Source organism: Aythya ferina (assembly GCF_964211825.1).
Source record: "Aythya ferina genome assembly, chromosome: 15".
Classification (NCBI taxonomy): Eukaryota; Metazoa; Chordata; class Aves; order Anseriformes; family Anatidae; genus Aythya; species Aythya ferina.
In genome coordinates, this window is record NC_140314.1 from 8,773,528 (window position 1) to 8,797,216 (window position 23,689).

At 41.5% G+C, this 23,689-nt stretch overlaps 1 protein-coding gene across 3 annotated transcripts in view; it reads left to right on the top strand.

The window, feature by feature from the left end:
* Window positions 1–2,703: 2,703 nt before the first annotated feature.
* The window catches only part of SMG1 (SMG1 nonsense mediated mRNA decay associated PI3K related kinase), a 66,615-nt gene continuing 45,629 nt past the window's right edge, over window positions 2,704–23,689 (top strand). The window contains exons 1-5 of one of the 3 annotated variants that reach the window (XM_084536736.1): window positions 2,704–2,995; window positions 6,355–6,425; window positions 11,892–12,055; window positions 15,973–16,128; window positions 20,645–20,781. In XM_084536736.1, the coding sequence (XP_084392862.1) occupies window positions 6,406–6,425; window positions 11,892–12,055; window positions 15,973–16,128; window positions 20,645–20,781 (477 nt within the window). In that variant the 5' untranslated portion in view covers window positions 2,704–2,995; window positions 6,355–6,405. The remainder of the gene's footprint in view (window positions 2,996–6,354; window positions 6,426–11,891; window positions 12,056–15,972; window positions 16,129–20,644; window positions 20,782–23,689) is intronic. The other 2 variants (XM_084536735.1, XM_084536737.1) reach the window with 2 other exon arrangements.

A 23,689-nucleotide genomic window follows, 5' to 3' on the forward strand; every position in this document is an offset into this window, starting at 1 on the left:
TGATGGGCATGGACCGTTTGATTGAGTGGATTGAGCACACACTTGGGAGAGAGACTAGAGGTGTATCTGTGAGTGTCATTGACCCTTTCTGACATTTAGGATGTTTTTTAAGTCCATACATTTCTTTTTTTTTTTTTTTTTTGGGGGGGGGGGGATCCAGATTTAGACATCTTATTTACTTATTTATTTAGTGAGACTCGAGGACCAGCAGCTTCAACTGATGGCAGTGCTGGCCCCTAAGTATCTAAAATTGCAGTCCCAAAATTCAGGACAGAAAATTAGAAGGCAGTTTTGAATATCCAGACCTCGGCCTCCCTGCGCTTTTTCATCCATAAAGTGGTGCCTGAATGGCCTTATCCATCTTTGCAAAGTGGCTGAGTGAAATCTGCAACTGAAAAAGCGCTATACAAATAATTATTGCTCTATGCCACAGATCATGATGTGAATATTAACTATTATCTTTTATACTACTGAAATTCACAACATAATCATCCTTGTAGAAACAGATCAAATATGCCTTTAATGGCATTTGGCAACTCTATAGCATTTTACGTGTTTAAGGCCGTGTATAACAACAGTTAAGAGAACTAATCATCACCGATCCATCAGACAACTACACTCAGAAGTGATCTGCATTAGACCACAAGACTGCAGCAAATTCACCACTAAAATACAGGATTCCTGATACAAAATTTCTTGTACCAAACAATAAATCAGTGTTTCTTAAACTCTTGCTATATGCAGGCAGTTATTGGTCATTTTGTGCCAACTTTCCTTCTTGCCTCCCCTCGCTAAATCAGCTTGAAAGGTAGTTAAAAATACATTTCTGATATTACCTTCCCTACAAGTGATTTATGTTGTTACCATTAGGATACTACTCAGTCAAGAAATAAAAAGAAAAACCTCCTGCTGCATCACCAGTGGCTGAGGATCTGTTATATTTTGTTGAAAGCATGAGTAACTTTGCAGCAAATATTGTTGCTATACTTATGAAAACTTAGTTTTGCTGTGTGTTGTGTAATTGTGGCTGTCCATCTCAATTGTAAAAAAGAAAAATATAACTATTTATCATGGCCTGTGGAATTGATTCTTTTCACAAAACCAATTCACTTAATCAAGATATACAAGCGCATGACAGTTGAAGTGTAGTCTGATGGGCATTGGGTCATACTGTATCAAAAAGGACTTGTGCCACAATGAAGCCTCGTGATAATTTTTTTTTTTTGTCCTGGAACTGTTTCTGAAATCTGCGCATGTCTTGCAAGCATTACTTATGGACTAGAAGCCAACAGACCCGTATCAGTGGGATCATGGCTGCCCAGCAGAAGCCAAGGGAGGCAGCAGTATGCCATCTGTCTCAGCCAAGGCACCAGCAGAACCCTGGCTTATTAAGCACATAGGAATTTAAAAGGCTCCTTCAGTCCTCCAGCAATGGCAAATCTAGGATACTGTAGTTAAAATAGTTCAGTCTACTCAGGTCTCTTTGCTGAATATCTGACTAAGCTATTATAATTTTTCATAAACAAGGAAATATTCTGAAGTCAGGAATATGGTTTATCATACGCACTCATGGAAGTTTTCAGGTTTTGCAGGAGAAATGAAAATATGCCTGAGACAATCTTCACATCATGTTTTGGGAAATGTGTCCAGAATATCTAACAAATTGTGGAGACTTCTTTCACTCCTCAGATTTGTTTGCCTTCACAATTTACAGGTAGGCTTTCAACACAGCGTACATCAACCACCCTCCCAGCGAATGTGGCAGCTGCTTTACACAGAGGCCATTCTGGCTTCGAAGGAGGCTGTGTTGTTGGTCTGCTTTTGAAGCACATTTTGGCAGCTGGAAAAAGGAGAAACTAGTAGTATGGGATTAGTCAGCTTTTTGCTGACCAGTGCCAAGCATCAGACTTTGCCTGGCAGCCTTGCATGGGTGATGTCCTCACACGGACAAACCTGGGCATGGGTGAGTGGTGAGGGAAGAGAGGGAAGCAGTCCAACCGTCACCCTCCTGCCAACATCACCCGCTAAACCATGTCCCTAAGCACCACATCCAACTTTTCGTTGAACACCCCTAGGGACGGTGATGCCACCGCATCCTTGGGCAACCTGTTCCAACACCTGACTGCACTTTCTGAGAGAAATGTCTCCTCATTTCCAACCAGAACCTCCCCTGGCACACCTTAAGGCCATTCCCTCTAGCCCGATCACTAGTGATCTGCGAGAAGAGGCAGCCCCGGGAGAAGCGACAGCATCGGGACACGAAGGAGTGACCCCAGCTGGGGGCTGGCTCCCCTCACAACCGGCGGGCTGCGAGCAGCCCCCCCCCCGAGGCATCTCTGCTCCCCGGGCTCCCCTCACTGTGGGGCTGCCTCCTCTCACTCCTTAGCGACCCCCCCCTCAACCCTCGCGGCTGAAGGAGGGGAGAGCGCTGCCCTGTGCCAAGCCGGCGCCTCCCCCGGGGGGCTGAGGGGCTCGGGAGGAGGGCGCTGAAGAGCTCGGGGGGGGGGGCGCTGAGGGGCTCGGGGGGGCGCTGAGGGACTCGGGGGGAGGGCGCTGAGGGGCTCGAGGCGGCGCTGAGGCGCGGGGCAGCCCCGTGTCGGGGCGTCCCGTCCCCGCGGGGCCGAGGGCGGAGCGGCCGCCGCCTGGCTCCCGGCCTGCCCCGCGGAGGGGGCGGGCGGCCCATGTCCGCCATCCCGGCGTGCCGCGCGGCCGGGCAGCAGCCGGAGCAGCCGCGGCGGCCGCGTCCCCTCCCTGCGGTGTGAGACAGCAGCAGCCGCCCGCGCCTCGCCTCGCCTCTCCCCTTCTTCCTCCTCCTCCTTCACCTCCTCCTCCTCGTCCTTCGCCGCCGCCGCCGCCGCCTCGCCCCGCGCCGCTGCCCGGCCGGCCATGCCGTCTCGGGCAAGGTAATGAGCCGCAGAGCCCCGGGGTCTCGGCTGAGCGGCACCGGCAGCAGGCAGCACTACCACCCGCGGGGCTGGAATGACTGGCAACCCAGGTGGGCACGGCCCCGCGAGGGGCTGCGGGGCTGCGGGCTCGGGCAGGGCCCCCGGGGAGGCCGAAGGGTTGTGGGGGGGGGACGGGGAAGGGAGCGGGGCGGCGGCGGGGCCGCTTCCTGGCTGCGGGGCCTACGGGCGGGCGGCGGCCGCTGCCGGGCCTGGTGCGGGGCTTGGGGGGGGGGGGTGAGGGCCTCCGGGCCGGCCCCGGGGGTTGTGCAGGGGGCGGGGGGCGACGGTGGGGCTCGGCGGGAGCCGGGCAGCGCCGCCGGGAGCCGGGGCCGCGGGGCCGGGCCGCGGCTGTCAGCGAGGCCGGCGTGGGAGGGTCCCGGGGAGGGCGCTGAGGGAGATGGATCCCGCCGGCTGCGGCTCCGCGGGGGTCCCCGTGTGGTTGGGGGGGGTTTGGGGAGGGGTGAGGGGGATCCTGGAGGGGTGGGGGGGCCTGGGGTGGGGTGAGGGGGGCCTGGTGGGGAGGGGGAATCTGGAGGGGGGCTGGGGTGGTGGTGGGGGGGGTCCTGAGATGGGGTGGGGGACTCGAGGGGGGGAGTCCTGTGGGGGGGGGGGTCCTGGTGTGGCATGGGGTGGTCATGGGGTAGTGGTGGGGGTCCTGGGGGCCTACAGGGGTTGGGGGGTTCGGGGGGGCTTTGTGCAGGCTGGTTCTCGGTGGCTGAAGGAGCGCTGGTGCGGGTTAACGAAACAGCGCAGGGTTATTGTTTCCTCAGCTGGGGAAAGTGGCGGAGCTGTAAGGAGAGCAGGGTGGGAGCTTGTGCAATGCGCTGGGTTTAAAGGTGTGTTTGTGCCCGGTGCTTTAATTTGTAGTAAGTGAAACTCCCGGCCTGGTGACATCTTCGGTCAGGTGTACAGAGCGTGGTCAGGGCCTCGATCACCTCGGGTATACCCCGTGCCGGTGTGCTTGCTGTGCCACCCAGCATTGCTATTTAATAGTCTGCATTCCTCTGGAGAAATTGTTGGTGTTTCTTATTTATTTATTTTTTAATGTGGAAGTTTGGGGATTTATTTATTTATTTTTTTTTTACTGTTTTTGAAACTTTAGTGTGATATGGGATCCTGCTTTTAAAATTGCCAGCACAGACTTAGGGCCATGTGCTTGGGAACGTATTCACCGATGACAAGTCCCAGCCACATGTGATTTGGACTGGGGAAAACGGGTGGGTATGAAGGTAGATCTTGCGAAACACAGATGTCACTTTGGTATTTACTATGACAGCAGCTTGCCTTGTGGTTGAACAGCTAGCGGTGCCACCTCCAGGGGTAATGCTAAGGACTCGAGTATTCGGTTCTTAATGGTGTGCGTGTCGTGGTCATTTAAATTCTAATTTCTTCTCCTGTTGAGCTGCTTGGTCACATAACTTACCATAGCGGCATGGAGCTGTGACAGGAGGGTCAGGCTGGGTGCTAGAACAAGAATTGTCACTGGTGGTCGGGCTGTGGAACAGCTCCCCGGGGCAGTGGTCTCGGCCCTGAGCCTGCCAGAGGTCAGGAAGGATTTGGACACTGCTCTCAGACATAGGGTCTGATTTTTGGGTGGTCCTGTGTGGAGCCAGGAGTTGGACTCGATGATCCTCGTGGGTTCCTTCCAACTCGGGATATTGTATGATTTTATAACTTTTTCCACACTTAAAAGGAGTAAACTTTATCAGTGACATAGCATTTAATTCTTAGTGAAGATTTTTTGGTATGTAGCAGTCTGGTCTCTCTCCTGCTCCTTAACTACTGCCTTGCTTCAGATTTGTGGGCTGCAGCCTGAGTTCTGGTAACTACCCATTCGCCTGCAGTTCCCATGTGGAAGAAATTGGGTGTACACCTTGTGTCTTTGCAGTGGATGGCTTCTATAAATGCTCCTTGGTTGGATGCATTAACTTGTCACAGATTTTATGTTTTAGCCTAAAATTGTCTTGCAGTGTCTAGAAAAAAAGACTTTTTCCAGTAAACTGTTGCCTGCGGGGGTTTCAGTTGCGTTAGGGGTGAGAATAAGGACCTAGCCACAGAAATGCTTTGTGTGGCGAAAAGGATGGGTTAAGTAGCTAGTCTCTTCCCTGTGTGTCTGATTCTGTTCCTTTCCTCATGCTGTAGTTTAACTCTCAAGTACAGGTGCTGTAGATGGCATTGCTAAAATAATTATCTGAAAAGCCACATGAGAAACAAAGCTGAAAGCACTACAGAAAGCGTGGCAGGAGGGGGAACTTTGTGGTGTGTGGATGGGGTCTAGGTCTGTTTCCATCAGGTTGTGTAATCAGGTCTCCTGTGGAGAAACACCTCTTCACTAATACTTGTAAGAGTTCAATTGTGTCCCTTCCTTTAAATATTTGTGGTTTTTAGTCAGGTGAGAGAACCCAGGAATTAGAAGTGTTCACCCGGTCCCAAACAGATCTCACATTTCTTTGTGTTTTGCGTAGGGTTTCTAAATCTCAAACTGGTAACTTTGGCTGTATGGGACCTGCGAGTCGATGCTAACCTTTAAGATTGAACTAGAGATTAATTTAATCTTTGTTGTTTTGGCATTAACTAATTTTTAAGTGACTCACATGGGCTGTTGAAAGGAGATCTGTCCCATGCTTTGGGCAGTGAGTGTTTCTCTTCTGTTTTGAATGTGCTCCTGGACAGCCCCCCAGTGCAGCATATATCCAAGTGTAGTTTCCTTCCCCTTTCTTTTCTGTTGGCTTTTAGTTTCTTTTAGCACAGGTGATACTGCTGGTAAATGTTTTTTTTTTTTCAGGGCATAGAAGAAGGGATGTACGTGGCTAAAATAATGAAAAATGTTGTAGTTGTTTCAAGTTGCTGTGGGCGGAGAAGGAAACTCCTGATGCCTGGGTGTATTATCAGATGGATTGTGCTTTCAGACACATTCGTGTGTGTGTAAAAGTGACTAGATAATTGCCATTATAGGTCTAGATTCCTCTCAGTTTTTAGTAATGCTAATAAGCACTGGGGCTTGGGGTGAAAATGGTCAAACTGAAAGTTGGTGCTGGGACGGTTCTCTAAGGGAGAGTAGTTTCTGATTAGAAATCGATTTTTTCTTTTTTAATTCGTATCTGTCAGATGCATATGGACTGGTCTTACTGTGGTGTGTGTACTGATAGATCCTCTGTGTGTTACAGAGGGAGAAGTTGTGCTCATATATATGGACAGATTAGTGTGTGCCCAGAGGTGTGCCAGGCCCTAAATTAATAGCAACACGAAGCTTTTTGGACAAATTCTGGGTGTATGTGACAGAACAATAAGGCAGTGGTTGTGGATTTTTCTTCGTTTTGAGAAAGCCTGATGAGATCCTGTCCACCTCTTCCAATCTCTACAGCTTTCTAGACCTTTCATTCTTTTCCCTTTCCTTTTTATTTGACAGGTTGTCCCGTGTTTTCCCTGATATGACTTCTGGGGGAAAAAAAATAACTTCATGTCAGTGCAAAGGTCAAGGTATGGCAGAGTAGATTCAATGTAGTACTGAAGATTGATTATATAGCAAAATAAGTAACGCTTCTCTTTCATAGGAAATGCTCTGGGTGGCAAAACAGTTCTTACGCACTTGTAGTACTGACCAGGAGGGAGAGTGGAGGGTGGCAGGGTAGCAAGCGCTGTGCGCGCCATGACTTTCTTGTTCTTAGACCAAAGTGAGAAAAGGGGATAAGATTTTAATTAGCAGGACCTCTGGCTCTCTAACAATAATACAGGTTAGCAGGGGTGTTTGTGGAGAAGAGAAAAAGAAAGTCTTGCACATGTGATAGAAGACCTGGAGGTGGCTTATTAGACACAGATTCAGTCTTGAAATTTGTTCCTGAAAATGCAGTGTATCCTTCTGGTGAAATGTAAGTCAGTGCTAGGAATTCCTAATTTCTGTTACCACAGTGCCTGCCAAACCAAGTTATGTTCTAGGTCCCCACCAGTCTAGAAATCATAAGAGAAGACAGGAAAATATGATTCTCCTTCAAGGTAGCTGTCTCCTAAGCAGGAGAGCGATGTTGGACAAGTTCCCCGTGTTCAACATGAGTCAGAGCAGGAGGTATCAGCAGGGAGTGCAGAGACCCATCAGAGGAAATGGGCTAAGAAAACAGTGTTTGGAGCAGTTTGTTTTCTGTGACTGTAAAGGGCAGAGGTGTGTCTTTTACAAGAAGCAAGAACTAGTAACTGTGTATATTGCAATAAAAAAGGAAGTGAGTTTTAATGTGTATGTATGTACACAGAGAGACCACACAGTCCCAGATGTCAAAGGCAAGTTTATGGCTAGAGAATGAGTTGCAGTATCAGTTTTGTCAGTGATTATGAAAAGGTCAAGGGAAACCTCGGGAAGAGGTGCAGTGGACTGCGTGGGAGGTGTTGAACAGGAATGGGTTCACTTCTGAACCGGTAACAAGTAATTCTTGATCTCCTTTCACATCTGAGTTTGTTGAATATGCTGATAAGGTGGGAAGGTATGAGATCAAAGAGCTTTTTTGGTTTGGGGGGGTGGTTGTTTAGTTTTTTTCTTCCTTGGTAAAATGGGGGAGCCGAAGTTCGTAATGTGAAAGCCTTTGTTTTTAATGTGAAGCCAGGGGAGACCGAGATGTGCGAAAGATGAAAGAACACGAAAGTGTGTCAGCGGGAAGCAAAGGGAGCTTGGAGAGCAGATAGGCTTCCAGGCAAGAGCAGCCAGACAAGAGCAGGCCAGGGATTTAACCGGCCCGAAAAGGGCTATCAGAAGGTGCCTGTGGAAGAATAAGGACAGAATATGCTTCCCTGACCTGCCCTCCTAATGTCCATCCCAGGACAGAAGGGAATTCTGGTGAGCTACTCAGTAAGCAGCAGTGATGTAGCCTGAGAACCCGCTGGAAAAGTTGCTGTGACCGCAGGTCGTTGTCCAGTAGTGCAGGTGGCAGGACTGCAGGAGGAAAAAAGGGGACTCAATGTTACTTCAGTAGGAGTAAACGTGGCCATTTACAATTTTGCTGAACTACTCTCAGCACAGGAGTAGAAACAAAACCAGGCTTTGGGGTGGGCTCAGCCAGGCTCGGTGGCTTGGCTCAAGCAATACGAGAAGAGTGGCAAAATAGGTAAATGCAGGGGGGGAGAGCGAAAGAGGGTTGTCATCGCTCTGCACACCAGTGGAAGGAGGGCTGGGAACTTAATGGGAAGCTGTTAATTTGAGTGGGTACAGTCACTGTGTTTTAGATGTTTTATTGATAAACATTTTAAGTAGTGAAGAACTGATGGGCACGATAGCAAATAAATTTGGCAAATAATCAAACTGACTTAAATAAGATCTCTAGTACACGATAGATGTATCAGAATAAATCATTCATCTGAAGTGTGTACTTGGAAATAAAGTAAAATAGAATAGAATAATTAAGCAGTTTTTGTCTCAAAATAATATCCATATGGTACAGTCGCTCAGAAAGAATTACAGATAACGAACACTATGGCAGATTGCTTGTTACAAGTTTCTTGGACCCAAATTCTCAAGGTTTCCATACAACCAAAGAAACAATATTTTTGATCAGCCTATTTTTGCTTATTCTAGATAAAGACTTTTTTTAAGCTAACTGTTCTCAGCCATGCTTTCTTCAGTTGTACAAATTGGTGTAGTCAAACCTTGCTGATACTTCTGATGGGATTGGATGGCCTTGTCCACTAATGGGTGTGTAGGGTTCCTATTGTGTGTCCTCGGAACTACAGAAAATAAAGCGGCCTTCTCTGAGGGAACTGCAGCGACCATTTCAGTATATTTGGGCAGAAGAACTATTTCCTGACAGATAAAACCAAGTTAAAAATTGCCCTCCAGGAAAATTGAACATGATCCCTTCTGTGTAAGTGACATTGTGAAAACAGCCTGTGCAGAAAGCTGGGCCTGTGTTGGTGGCTGTCTGGAAGTCTTCCACCAGGCCCAACTGAAAACTCACTTCATCAGTGAGAGCTTTTTAAGTGAAAATAAAGCCAAGTAGCATCTCACGAAGTGGCAATTGAGCTTTTGAAGTTACAATTCAATTCAATGTCATGTTCATTCTTGCAGTTTCCCATTCCAGCATTGTCTGATGTCATGCTTGTGTTTGTACTTCTGCTCATCGGTTGCTAGCATTGTGTTGACTTTATTGGTGTGCCGTGTGTGTTCACTTCAGCGACAGCATCAACGTATGTAGGTGATAAATTTGTGTTTACACAGATGCCTTTTGAAAGAGGACAGCGAGTGTTACGTCTGTCCCGTAAGCTCACCTGCCGGCTGGCACAGCGCAGTGTAAGATTTGCCATGTGGGCAGGAGAAATGCCCTGCTGAAACTTGGGAGGCAGCACACAGCCAGGAGCACAGTCCTTCGTGTTGCCTGGTGTCCACTGGGGTGCCTGCTGCGGGTGAATCTTACTCCAGGCTTCTCTCCATGCAGAACCCTTCAGGTCACGGCGGATCCTGGAGGCCAGCTGGGTCCCAGAACCTGGCTCTGTGGAAAGCAATATCTTTCCACGGGGTGTTCTTTCTGTGTCGTAAAGAAAGGGCAGAAACTGCTGGTTATCTAAACTGCACATTTGTTGTAGTGGGAAAAATGTCTTCGGTGGGAACTAGTGTATCTTACAGGGATACGTGGCAGGGAAAAGATGTATTTTAAATAAGATCTTACTCACCTTTTTGGTTGGGTGACGAGCTGTGAGCTGGTTAGCTTGCAGAAATCTGTTCCCAAAGACAAGACTAATTAAGTGTGGAGTTCTTCTCAGAGAAACAATGCCCTTACGTACTTTGCCACAATGGGAAATACTACAGACTGTTGAAAGGCAGTGCCGAGGTTAGCTGAGAACACGTGTTGTCCTCTAGCTGATTGGGGCACGCAGTCTATGGAGCTGAATGCTTCATCAGCTCGCAGTCAGCCTTGAGAATTGCAGGCTGTGCTTGGCAGTTGGAGATGATACAGCATACAGCACATCACCCTAAAGAAAAAAAGCAATGTTCTTTGGGGAGGGAGGTATGCTATTAAGAACCCATCAGTACTTAAGTTTATTAATTGCAAATCTGTCCGTGCCTTTCATTGAAAGGCTAAACCAAGTTGAGTTCTCTGTAAGAGACTGCCCTTCCTCAAAGTGGGCTGGGAGTCCCTCGAGGTTTCAGTGCAGAGAAAAAATCTGGGGGCTGTGTAACTGGTAGGAGAACTTGTACACGCTGTAAGCACAGTTAAAGCTCATACCATTTGAAGAAACCCTGCAGAATTTGGTTGTTCAACATAGTTTAGGTGAGTGATGAAGGTCCAGCTGTATTTCTGCAATCCTGATTGACTGTCACGAGCCAAGAGTTGCAGCAAGGATTTGCCTCTCCAGTGGAGCAGCCTGCTGTATGCAGTAGTCCCAGCAAGTGGTCGACAGACCAGTATCTGTGATGCCAGGGTGACTGCCGAATGAAATAGCCTTAATGTCTATATCGAAAGAGCAAAAGGCAATTGCACCTGCCAAGCGAACCTAGGGTCAGCCTTTCACTGTGGAAGTTTTATCTGGGATCTGAACTTGATGCTTCAGAGAAAAGGGCAGAAGTACAATTTTCTTCTTTTGAACCCTTGTCCAAGTTGATAGTATATCATCTTTAACATTCTCAAAGGGGTAGTAAAATACCTGGAGATTTTCTTCAATTGTCTTTGCAAATATGAACCCTCATGATGTTACTCTTCCAGTCGTACAGAGCAAGAGCTGTGTTTGAAAACAGGAGGCCTTTGAGATAGCTGAAGTACCAGTAGCTTTCAAAAATCTTTATCCCACTTTGTTTTTCCCTTTTGGCCTTGAGATGTATTTAATTCATTTTCCCCGAGTTTTGCTACCGGTTCTAAACACAGTGTTCTTTTAAAAAGTAAAAATGAAATATTTTTTTTCCCCAAGAACTTGTAGTGAATTTATAGCAGCAAAAAGGAATTACATGTCCTGCTTTTTGCTAAATAACTGTATGAGCTATCCAAAGCTCTGGAGTTTGCTTAAAAAACAAAACACACAAACTGCTGTAACTTCAATAGTGTGCTTCCAGGTATATCTGAGATGTACAAAATTCTGCCAATTTTTGTTTCGGATGGGTATTGTTTTACTGTTTTTAATGTAAAACCTCCAGTATTGCTTGAAAGAATGAATTTATGGTGCTTGGTTTAATTTAAAATCTGAAATCTCGTGCATACAAATGCTATACTACGTTAAAGTAACGGTATTTTAAAAAACAAAATCACTTGGTCTGTCCAGGGAGGCCAGTTGTCTTCATAATTTTCACCTTGTCCTTTGTAAGTTTGTTCTGGGATATAACTGGCTTTCTGATATGAGTTGTTTAAGCTTCATGCAGATTTTTTTTTTTTTTTTAATCACTTATTTGCAGGTGTTGTTCTAAAGGATAACAGCTGTTAATTTACATTACATTTTTCCGCAGTAAAGCCTATTTTCTTGTTTTGCAGTTTTTTTGGCAAAAGCTCAATATGTTATTTCTATATTGATGATCAGTTACATGCTGGTAACACCTCCATTTACTAACTGGTTTTGCATTGCTCACGAAGGCCTATATTGTATTATGTAAATGTTCATCTGTGGATTAGTAATGACTTCCACAAACGGCAGACAGTGTGGTATAGAGCTATTCCTAACTGTATTTTATTTTTCCCTTCTGGAAGTAACTTGTCCTTATATCTTGTGTGGACATCTAACTGAAATTATACTTGAGAATGTCCTGACACATGGCACTGACACACTGGAGTGCATTTCCTTTGCATGCGGTTGTATTAATTAATCAATTCTAATCCCAATGTGAATTTAAGGTCACCTTTTAAAAAGCAGGCTAGACATGCACATTTTTTAACACAGGAAGATACGTTTGGGATTGTCATTTAAGTATGTTGCTTTTAAAAGTGAAAATGTGAATCCCACTCCTGTTATACCCATATATAAAAAAAAATATTTTTCTCTTTATAGAACTGACAGTGCATCAGCTGACCAGGACAATTTAAAATACTCCTCATCCAGAGATCGGGGCAGTTCTGCCTCCTATGGATTACAACCCTCAAATTCAGCTGTGGTGTCTCGACAAAGACACGATGATATCAGAGTCCACACTGACATACAGAATGAAGAAAAAGGTACACAGATTGCTGTTTGATGTGTAATTAACGAGGGGACATTCAGAGAAAGGCAGTAAACTTGAAATGGTTGAGAAACCTTATTTCCTTTAAAAAAATAAAAATAAAAATGCAGTGAGCTGATACAATCCCCTTTTATCAGGGATCAAAGAAAAGCTGTGGCTGATGTGAGTGGTGAGACAATATGCGATTGCATTAAGAGAAGAATATGAGAGAAGTCGTAGTATGTTAGCAGATTAAGCACGTTTTCCTGAGGAGTAGTATTCTGGGTAGGTCTGGTCTGGAAGCTGTAATTTTTTCCTGCATAGTGTCTAGTGCTTCTGGTATTGAAAATGGGCTGCCTGATTAAATGGACTACTACTCAGATACACAATTTTTGCAGCTTTACTGAAGCAAATTGGAATCTTAGTTTGGGGATCAGATCTGTGTTTTGTCGTGAATGGAAACTTCTACTTTTTTTCTGCCTGTCTTTTCTTTGGGAAGGGGGGGAATACTTTCTCTAAAAAACAGCTGAAAATTTAAAATAGTATCCATTATGAAAAATAAACCTGTATTCTGAATTCTAATACAGAGATGAAATATGAGTATTTTTTTTACTTGTACAATCACTTTCTAGGCCACGTTTTCTTCAGACGTGCAGGATCAGTGAACTCCAGATCTCAGAGTAATATTTGTGTGAAGTTTTTGTTTTGGAACCTCAGAAGCATTTACACTCCCCCATCTTGTCTACTCTAACTTTTGTAAACAACTGCATTCTGCATCTCAGGGAAAGTTACAGCTGAGTGCAGTGATGCTAATTTATTTTTTTACAAGGAATAAGTTCTGTGAGTAGGATAAATGAGCATGAAACAGGTATTTGTTTATATGCATACCTTGTGAACCTTCAGAGCTTGTTAATTTTAGCAGAGAAACTTATTAGAAAGCAGATACATTTATTTATCAGTGTGTTTGCTAATGTGGAGAGTTCTACTGTGATTCAAACATGCTAGGTTATTCTTAAATACTTAGAAATGTGGTAGGAGTATAGTGAAATGGTAAGGTTTATACGAGTTCAGTAAGGTAGTTTTTTGTGAAGATGTTGGGAAGTGCCAGCTGAGAAGAAAATGTACCTCCCTCTCCCTCAAGTACTGTATTTTACAGGGCATGCTCTGCTAGCTCAGCACCTTATCTCAGCTATTTTGTTTGATTGTGACTTGAAAAGAGATGATTAGGATATTCTGTACTGTAAAACCAGAGTTCAGGTATTTCTAATTCGTTTTTATTTGGGGAGAAACTTGTAAGCTTACAGATGCCAAGTAGTGCCTTTAACTGAGAATTTTCAGTTACTCTGCTGGAGTCTGCCAACATGGAGTTTTCATCTTAAGAACTTTTAGCTTTTCTCTTCTAGATGACAGTATGTCATAATAGACATAGAATCTTTCAGAAACTTTTCCAATTACTGTTATTGAAAATAAAAATTACTTCCAACTTGATCATTTCTGGAAGTTCTGTTCTGAAAATCCCCAAGGCTGGGCAGTTCTGCACTCTCCCTTAGCAGCCTGTTTAGTTCTCCTGGTAAAGAATTGTTTTCTCATATCCAGTTCAAATTTCCCTTGTTACAATTTATGACTGTTGACTCCTGTCCTTTTGCTCTGCATCTCTAAATTATTTTTTTTTTAAACCATCTTTCACATTAATTAGTGGAAGACTGCAGCTAGATCTCTCACCTTTGTCTTCTCTCCTTTACTTTACAAAATAAGACAGGTGAATTTGCAGATTTAAGTTTTTTAAACTAAATCAAAGGCCTCCTGGGGTTTGCTTATAAAGATGAGATATTCTCTCTTTCAGCATCATTTTTCTGCCTTTTGGTTTTATTGCTATATGATGTGCTCATCCTTACTGGAAAAAAAAAAGCTAGTATCCATGTTGTAGTATCTGTGTATTTCTGCTCAATTTAATAAGTGACATAGCTCATTGTATTCTTAGTTGGTCTCAGATTTGATATTTAAATTGACTTATTTAACTTAAGAGTAATTTTAATTAAAGATTTTGAAAAACTTTTCAGACCAGCAGATAACTGTCTGAAGAGAATAATAATGTGATATTTACAGCCTTAATGCCTAGAAACCTAATTATTGTCCTGCTGTTTCTAATTATTCAAAAAATGGCAATTTTATGTTTGATATTGTTACCAAAAATGTACTCTGTATACATCAAGAGATAATGTAGGTTTGGTTTAATTCATTTCAAATAATGTCAGAAATACTGTAGCAAATACCAATTCCTTAGCAAGAATCCAAAAACAACTGGGATTTTTTTGTGTGCACTAGAGGGAGTGTATGAAATAACTTCAAAAACTCTCTCTGTACTTGGTAGCATGTATATTTTTGATAGTTGATGTCTCCACTCTGAATGCATGATTATCTGATGTCTCCAGTTAATTTTTTTGTTGCTTTGAATTTTATTGATATTCTTCTGTACACTCATAAATACGATTATTGCTGTTAGATGTTGTTTTCTTCATAGGGTGGTGTTGGTTTGTTATGACAAAATAATGTTAAGGTGGCATACGTGCTACTTTGTTTAAAAATGTAGTTTAATGTTGTAAATCAGAATAAACATAAATTATATTTACTGTAGGTGTAAGTAACTATAACTGAGATTTTGAATAGGAGTTTCTGTAATGGTAAGGCAGTTTTGTGAGTGTAAAATTGCCCAAACTTCTACTGATAGTTCTCAGCTTCTTTTTATCAAAAATTTTGCCTTCAAGATGACATTTCTTTTTTACATCTACTAAAATCCAGATTCACCTTGATGTTTGGATGTTTTTATTCATCCTTCAGTCTCAGAAGGTTGCCTCCTCTTACACAGAGCCACCTCTCCTTGCCTCCAGGCTTACTTTTATGTACCACTGCAGGTGGAATTGTGGAAATACCTTTTTTGAAAGAAGTCTTGCATATCTTTTGTTGCTCCAGGTTTCATTTTTTTCGGTGATTTTTTCACTGCCTCAAGCAGGGAGGGCACTTTAGAAAGCTGGCTGTGCAGCTGGCCACAAACGTGAGCTCTAACACATTGAGGGAAGTACTGAAGAGGTTCGGTGGGCAATTTTATTTCTCCACAGTGTGGAGGAAGGACCTGCCCCTCAAAGTGGTGTGGCAGACTGGAGGGAAAAAACAAAAAAAAAAAACCCAACTCGGTTTCATCATTTGAGTATGTAGATACTTGGGGATCTGGGAGTAAAAACGATTGCATTACTCTGAACAACACACTTATTACTATTTAGTATCATTACTGAAGATTTACTATGTTTATCTCAAGTGGGAGAATGTAGGATTGCATGCAATTTTTTATGATAATGTCAGTATTAATGTGTGAAAATACTGACTGTTGTGTGTTCAAGGAAAGTTGTTCAATTTGTGTGTCATCATCAGAATAATCCATGACTTTCTCAAAGCTTTCTGTTATTTTGGCCATTTTACTGATGCTGTGTTGTGAATTTATAATGAAAACAGAATTGAAATTTGATTTGCATAATCAAAGAGGAAATAAGTGAATACATCTAGGCCTTGTTTAATAGCAGGTCAATGTGAAAGGCCTTGTAAAATACAAGGTGAAAAGTAATAAGAACATCAACTACAGTGAAATCTATTAAAAAAAAAAAAAAAAAAAAACACTATTTTTTAAAAAAGCTATTGCAGTGGAGTTTCATATTCACGAAAGAATGATCAGATTCCAAATGTGTGACTTGGAAACTTTAAAAAAAAAAAAAAAAAAAAAAAAAGATTTTTGCATGTGAAAGTGAAAAGGGAAACTAAAGAATATGGTAGAGGTTAGGACTGTTGCTTTGCATATGAATGAACTGAATAACTCAGAACATGCTACCCTACTAAATGTGTAGTTTGTTAGCCTGTTTTAATCTCACCTTGCTTCTCCCACAGGTGGCTACAGTGTCAATGGAGGATCTGGGGAAAATACTTATGGTCGGAAGTCGTTGGGGCAAGAGCTGAGAGTTAACAATGTGACCAATCCTGATTTTACCAGTGTTCCGCATGGGAGTCGTGCTTTAGCCACAAAAGACATGAGGAAATCACAGGGTAAGGATTCTACAATTTTTCCAGAAAAGGTGGTTCTCCTTTGGCAACTTCTCGTGTTCAGAATGCGAAAAGTTGATTATGGTCAGGCAATCTATGTGGATTTTTTTTGTAATGTACAATTTGATGATGTTGACAGAAACTGTCATCTTCAGAAATGTTTCTAAAAGAAACATAAAGGGGAAAAAAAAACTCTAAATTGTTTTATTTCTCTGTAAAGGTAAGGAATGGAATTTCAGAAAGGCTAAAAGAAAGGTATATTTACTGTTCCCTACACCAAGATTTCCTGCATGGGTTAGACCTCTCACCTAGAAGTCTTGTACTATCAGTTTTTCAATTTCCTTCTAAAAGCTTTTGATACCTTAATGTGGCCAAATTTGGCAGAGAGACCAAGGGCTCCAGGACAGTGAATATGCTCTTAGGTTTGTTGAAAATTGATGCTTCGGTAAAAAGTCGCCAATAAAGAGTCCCTAGTGTGGGAAAATGCCTAACGGCGAGCTCAGCCGTTATCTGTTCTCACTGGCCTGCAGGTCAACAGTCATCGCATCGTACTAGCTGATTAGTCAGTGCATGTGTACTCCTGAACCAGCCACAATTCGTGCTACCTCTTGCTCAGCTGAAGATTAGAGACCAGGGAGGAGCTGAAGGCAGAAGAGGAGGAAATGAAAGGGAACCTGGAAGGGTCTTGCAAGAGGGTGCAAGAATGCTGGGCATGTATTTTGAGAAGAAAGGCTTTACTTTTCCCACAGTTTGGTTTTAAATCATGGAGGGCATTTTTTGTTTTGTTGTTTTTTTGTTTTGTTTCTTAAAAACTGTTCCAAGGACATTTGAAAGAAAATAGAAACTCAGTTATGACTAAGCACTGTCATTTATTGCATCACTTATAATTTACAAGTGGTAGCTGAGCCACTGACAGAAAAACTATGACTACTCTATGCCAGATACTTTTTAAACATACAGGGACGTGGGGTTTTACATTTTAGAGGTGAAAGAAAAGCCTATTCAGTGTTCTTTGCAGGTGGAGGAACTGAGGTGCAAGCAGTGACATGACTGCTTCAAAGGCCTGATCTTTGGAATGGGTTAAATTCTCATTTTGTAATCCTGTTCTGATATCTTCACATTAAATTTTTTCAGTGTACTTAGTGTCTTAAGTCACATACGTGCAGAGGAAAGAGAATTGTCCAACATAACTAAGTATAAATTATACTTTTAGTAGTGGAATTGTGGGGGAATTTGCTGTTAGTATTGGCAGAAAATTCAGTGTTCTGTGTATGTGAGCACCTCTTCAATCAGTAAAATGTTAATCTTGTATGGCTGAAGTCACTACCTATGACTTGTATGCTTGTATATGTATTTTGTCCTTCTCTAGATGTCAGATTTTGAGTCTCCTTGTTAACTGGGGTGTCTTCATGATGCTTTTAGGTTTCAGTAAGTCATTTTGATTTTTTTGATAGCTTCTGTAAATTGGGATTATGTTGCAACAGGATCTTTGAAATATTTTATATTGATCTCTGAAAATAATTGTATATTTTCCTGTCTGATAGGTGTGCGCATTCAGAAAGTTTAAATGTAAATGGCTGTCTTCTGTGAGTTAGTTGTCATATGGCTGACACTTTGCTGATTTTTCACAAAATGGAAGTCTTATGCAGGTGTTCATTGACCAGTGCTTTGATTGGATAGCGTCAGTCATGTTGATGGTTATTGTATTCTTTTCTGTTCTTTTTTTTTAGGTCATGATTATGGCTCAACAGACAGTTAATGGTTATTGTTTTATGGAGTAATGTCAATGTTTATCAGGCAGTAACTGATTTAAAAAAAAAAAAGCTGCTTTTAGTAGAGAGTTTTGAACAGGATGTCTTGTTCTAGCAGCAGTGAAATGTCTCTCTTCTACCAGTAACCTTGGTAGGTTTATTTATACAGTTCTGGTTTTAGGATTTTTTTTTTAATGTAGGACACTGCAATGTTTTCAAAATAAATTAGACAGTTTTCCATGAAGAGATTATAAGCAAAAAGATAAACACAGAGAAGACAACACTAAAAAGTTGCAAGATGTGGATTTAACTAATTCAAGGTTTCAAGGAAACTGGACTAATTCAGAAAAAAATTAACAAAAAATTTGGCTCTTCTAAAACTGAAGAGCCAAATAACATTTTTCAGGGGATAGGAGATAACTTGCGAAGATCTAGAGTCTGTTTATTAATAATAATAATTAAAAAAAAAAATAGTAATACTAGCTTTCAGTATCTTCCAAACCACTGTATCCTGTTTTGCCCTTCAAGAGCAAGATCTAGTGACCTAACCCAGCTCGTGCTGGTGTACTTCCCCTCGCGCTTGTGAAGTGTCAGGGGTCAGCACAAGCTGGGAGTTAAAAAAAGAGGCAGGTGACACGTACTGTGGTCCAGGGTAGCGTTCAGCAGAGTGTAGCTGGAGACACTGCAGAGTAGGCAATTCTCTTTCTCATGAGCCACATCTGTTTTCTTGAAGAGGAGAGGACTGCGTTGAGGGGCTGTCAGTGCATTGAGTTGTTCAAGGATAGATTCATCGTTTTGTTTTCAGAGGCTTCATATGTGGACAGCGTAGCAGTGAAGGACATGCAGATTCTGTTCAGCTTACTGAATGAAAGCTTAATATATGACAAGGTATTTTCCTACTAGACTGTTCGCATGGAATTATTTATGGATACCAGTTGCACATTTTACGTGTACTGTAGTCTGAATTAATTTCCACCCTAACCAAGCTTTTAAAGAACTTTTGTTCTCGTTTATGCATGTTTTGTTTCCAAACAATTCCATTTGAACTTTCAAAACAAATACAATTTTTTCCCTAAAGGTCTAGTGACCTACCAAGAAAATGATAGATGTGGGACACCACTGGGCATGCTGCGTCATTTGTAGCAGTCCTTTTCTTTCTTTTCCAAGGCTGATTTGAATTCTTTTTCCCATATGAGTCCAGCTCCCCTTTTCTGAAGTTTGGCTATGTATTGACCATCGGCAGGCAAGCCTTCAGCTACAGCTGCTAGCTGAACTCTGGGCAGAAATAAAAGGTGATCCTCAGATGCAAGCAATCATCTAGTGTGGATTGTAGTTCTTGGGATGGCAACATCACTCAGGAAGACCTCAAATATAGCTTCAGAAGATGTCTCTTCTGATCATGATTCCTTGTGTGATTCTCACCAGCCACGCAGCTTTTCCTCCACTACCGAAGACTGCAGTTTCAAGATAAAGCAAGGGAAAATAAACGTAATTCTTCCTCAGTGGATATGAATGCCTTAGTCTTCTGTAAAATCAGTAACATCTTGAAACAAGCTCTTTTCATACCTGTCAGATAACATCTCAGCATGTCTTATGTAGATGTTCTAGCTAGGAACAAAATGTATATTTGATCCTCATACTCATCTTGCTATTTTAATGTTTGCTAAGCCTCCCTAATCTTTCAGAATGTCAGGTGTCTTCAAAGTTCATTGCTTAAACTGATGCCTGGTGAGAAACCGATTATTAAAGCTGATTTTATTCGTGTACTCTTTTAAAATTCAAAAAATAAAGACCTGGAAGTAAGGTTGAGAATATTCTTCATGACCATAATGCAGAAGGTATTCTCGTGGGAATGACTGATGTGTTACATAGCAGAGAGATCAGTCATCTGTGGTAGCCCTCTGTGTTCTCATAATAGTCACAGTGACTAAGAAAATCTTCATGTTCCATGAATCTTCTGATCTTTATCACCACAAAAATATCTAATGTCAATCTTTGGAAAAGAAACCTTGCTTCCTTCTTGTGAGAAAGGGAGAGGAGTTACTCATACAAATTTAGGAAGAATGTATCGCAAATGGTATCTAAATCAGGGAAATAGGGTTGTGACCTTCTTCACTAGTATGAGTAGCTCTGTTGGTCAACTTATAGGAAGTGTTTTCTTAAGATGCTGTTTTCCATTTTCTTGGGATGCTGCTAGTTCTCCTGTATTATGATCCGCTAAAGTAAAAGACTTAATGAGTAGCCACTGCACCTTTGCACAGATATATGCTTACGTTCCTCTACAGATCAAGTATATATACTTTCCTTTTCAAAGCAGAACCCTTCTAGGTATCAGAAGACTAACCGTAATCTGTTTTCTTGTGCCAAAATGACAGAGAAAATGCTATTTCTTGGTGGTCGCTTGAGCCTAAATCTGTTTCTTTGCTTCAAGAAACAGCTTGCTTTCTTTTTTTTTCCAAAAGGTTTGCTTTAAATATTATTTGTTGAACTATTTTATTCATGTGTTCAGCTAGAAATCCGTTTTAACCTTGATGAGGTTAAATCATTCTAGTCAGGTGCTAGTCTGTCTGCTGGAAGAGATGAAGTATTTTGGTAGCTAAATTGTTTTTTTATTTTCCTTGTATTAGCTTTAAGACAAATTATAGTAATTTAGGAAAAAAGCTAATAAACTAAAGTCTTATTGAGTATGTAAATGCCCATTTCAGGCAATATAGCTATTGTTGATAGAACACTGTAGAAACAAGAAATAATTGTCTTTTCTTTTTCAGAGCGATCGTTGTCTTATTCTGACGAGTCTCGACTGTCAAATCTTCTTCGGAGGATTACTCGGGAAGACGACAGAGACCGAAGACTGGCTACTGTAAAGCAACTGAAAGAATTCATTCAGCAACCAGAAAACAAACTGGTTAGTAGGTTTTACTTTTCCAGCACTGGAGCTTTTTACAAAACTGTGTTTTTAAAATTTGAGTATTGGGGTATGTTTTATATACAATCCAGGAAAGTGTATTCCTGGATTGTCTGTTCATTTTCTGGCATTCAGTAAACTTTTTATTGTTTGATTATTTAAGACAAACTGCCCTATTGAGTATGTGAGCTGTAGAAGTAAATCTGGCATTCGTTTGGTTTTTTGATTGGTCTTTTAAATACCTTCAAGATCCTTTACCAAGAAAATAAGGAAAAAGCAAACCAAACATGCTGTTATCTTGTTCAAGAGCTGTTTCTGTATTTTAAATTAAAAATGTGCAGATATATTTACAGTCTCATGCATAGCTCGTTTTATAGTTACTGAGCTTTCTGGCTAAATGTATACAAAAACTGAGTTACAGGAGAAATTCTCATACTGTCTTATCCAGGAGCATGCTATCCCCATTTGATTCGTGTAGCATCCTCAGATGAATATCAATGCTTCTTTCAGTAGCTTCCTGTATGCTGGTCAAGGAATAAGAGTCAGTCTAATCCTTTGGAGTAAATATGACACCTCATTTTTGGAAGGATGATTATTTGTGTGGTACAAACCAATATCTGCTCTTGAGAGGAAGAATGGAAATACTAAAAAATACTTTGATTCCATGGTTTATGTTCAAGTGAAGAGTCTTCTTATAATTAGTCTTACGGTAATGTTCACTTAAATCTGAATCTCACCTGGAATAAAGTTGCTCAAAGCAATTAACTGTCAATTAATTGACCATTACCTGTCAGCCTTTGAACCATAAAGGTACTGCAAGTAGAGGTTAACTTCAGAGAACATGAGAAGTGAATGGTGCTGTTTTGTTGTAATATTTTCTCAATAACTGTTCAATAGGAAGAGTTTGTGACATGGTGTGTGCTCATAGCTATGATGGAGACTGGTAGAACGAGTAGGAGGCTTCACATCACTTTGACATCTTTTTGGTAATTTGAGTTCAAGGCATGTGTACGGTTGTTTTAAGTCAGCTGTTGTAATGGGTATTTGTCCAGATTCAGGTTGCAAGTCTGATAGCATGTTACTGGTTTTCATGAGCAAAGCTGCAATCTCATGGAAAAGAAATTACTTCTTGTTTTGCTTTTTAAGAAACAGGAATATTGCAGAATTTTCATAAATACAGATTTTTTCTAGGAAGAGGGCAGCATCTTTGTTAAACTGTCTGTTGTGTGTAACATCATTGGCTTATGCTTCACTAAGGCTTTGCTGATACAAAAAACACTTTGCGTCCATTGAAGTTGTTTTTGGACAGAGGAACAATTTCTGACACTGGGAGTGTTGCAGAGATTTGATGCTACAGGTTTGATGTTTTAAAGGCAGTGAATTTGTCAATATCTGTGTAGAAGATACTTTTACAGTGAGAGGAGTGTAAGTGTGACAGTTGCAGCCCATGTTTTTCAGTAATTGATGCATACTTATCTATTTGGCCATCTGTTTTTGAAATTTGCGAGATTAAACTCTGTCTACGGGTATTAAAAATTAACTGCAGCATCTTTTGAAAACAATTGCTTGGTACCAGCTTCTGCTTTTCAGTCATCTTGGTTATAGTAATCATCTTAGTAGATACTGATAAATATTGGCAACATAAGGAAGCCCTGAATCCTTAAAGATTCCTGATGTTTATCAAGCATCTGAGGAGAAACACAATGTGCTCTTTGGAAAAAACTAGGATGTAATGTTCCAGGTGGTGAATATATATATTTTGAGTCCTTTAAACTTGAAAGGGAGCCCATGATTTTTGGGCATTGTGTAAAATGAGAAAATAAAAAACCACCTCTGTATGTGTATCCTCTTTTGTAGGGGAGGAACAAAGTCAGTCTGTTTCATAGACCTTTGTTTTTAATGGGTTGTTGAACTCTAATATCCTCAAGTGTTTCTGAAGGATACAAGGGGGATAAAAGTATATCCCAGTGTGGATATGAATATTTAATATTACTTATCCTGAAGTAAAGTATTAAGAGGTTTTTGTCTGACACCTCTCCTTTTATTTTTGGGGGAGGGGAATGGTGGGGGGGACAACGACTTTAAGAGTTACCCACGCGTTATTTAAAAAGCAGGAGTTTAAAGTACAAGTTTAAATACCCTGATGCACGCTTGGAGGCAGTGCTGTGATAGCTTAGTTGTCTGTCTAAAATCTGTCTGCAAAAGTTGACTGTTTCTATCCATATTTAAAATTTGGTTATTTCTGTTACTCTAAGTTAATTGACCATTGGCAATTCTGCTGTTTTCCAAAGGGTGTGACCTGGATTCTGTGCACATAGGCATAAGCAGACAGACCATATGCAAGCCTAGCTAGTAGTCCAGCTTTGATTTCAAACAAAATCTTTGTTAATACACTGGCTTGGAAAGTAAATGTTTTCAAAATCTATTCTTCTTAAAAACAATTGTTCTTATATTCACAAAACACTTCTTTTTTTTTTTTTTGTAATTTAGGTTCATTTTTATTTCATTTCTCGGGACATGCAGGAGTTGCCATTCTGATGCCTAACTTGGTGGTGACAATGTTTGTACTCACGAGCAGGCAGAACGTTAAAAGTTTGTCACAAACTTTTTAAAACTTCTCCCAGCTAGCTAATGAGAACAAGATCAGCTATCAAGTGATCCCACAGTGTTGAGCGTAGTGTTTCATAAAGGATGGTTCTTAACCTAGCAGTCATTCTTGCAGTTCTTTACATCATTAAATTTAGTTTAACAGAGTTCTTGTTGGTCTTGGGGTCAAAATGTAGGTATGTTGAACAAAGTGAAGTAGTAAAAGTAACTAGGCAGTGCCATTGCCATGTAATACCCTTGTGTTCCAGCTTCTAAATTGTATAGAAGTCTTTTTTCCCCTCTTTTTGTAGCCTCCCTTGCA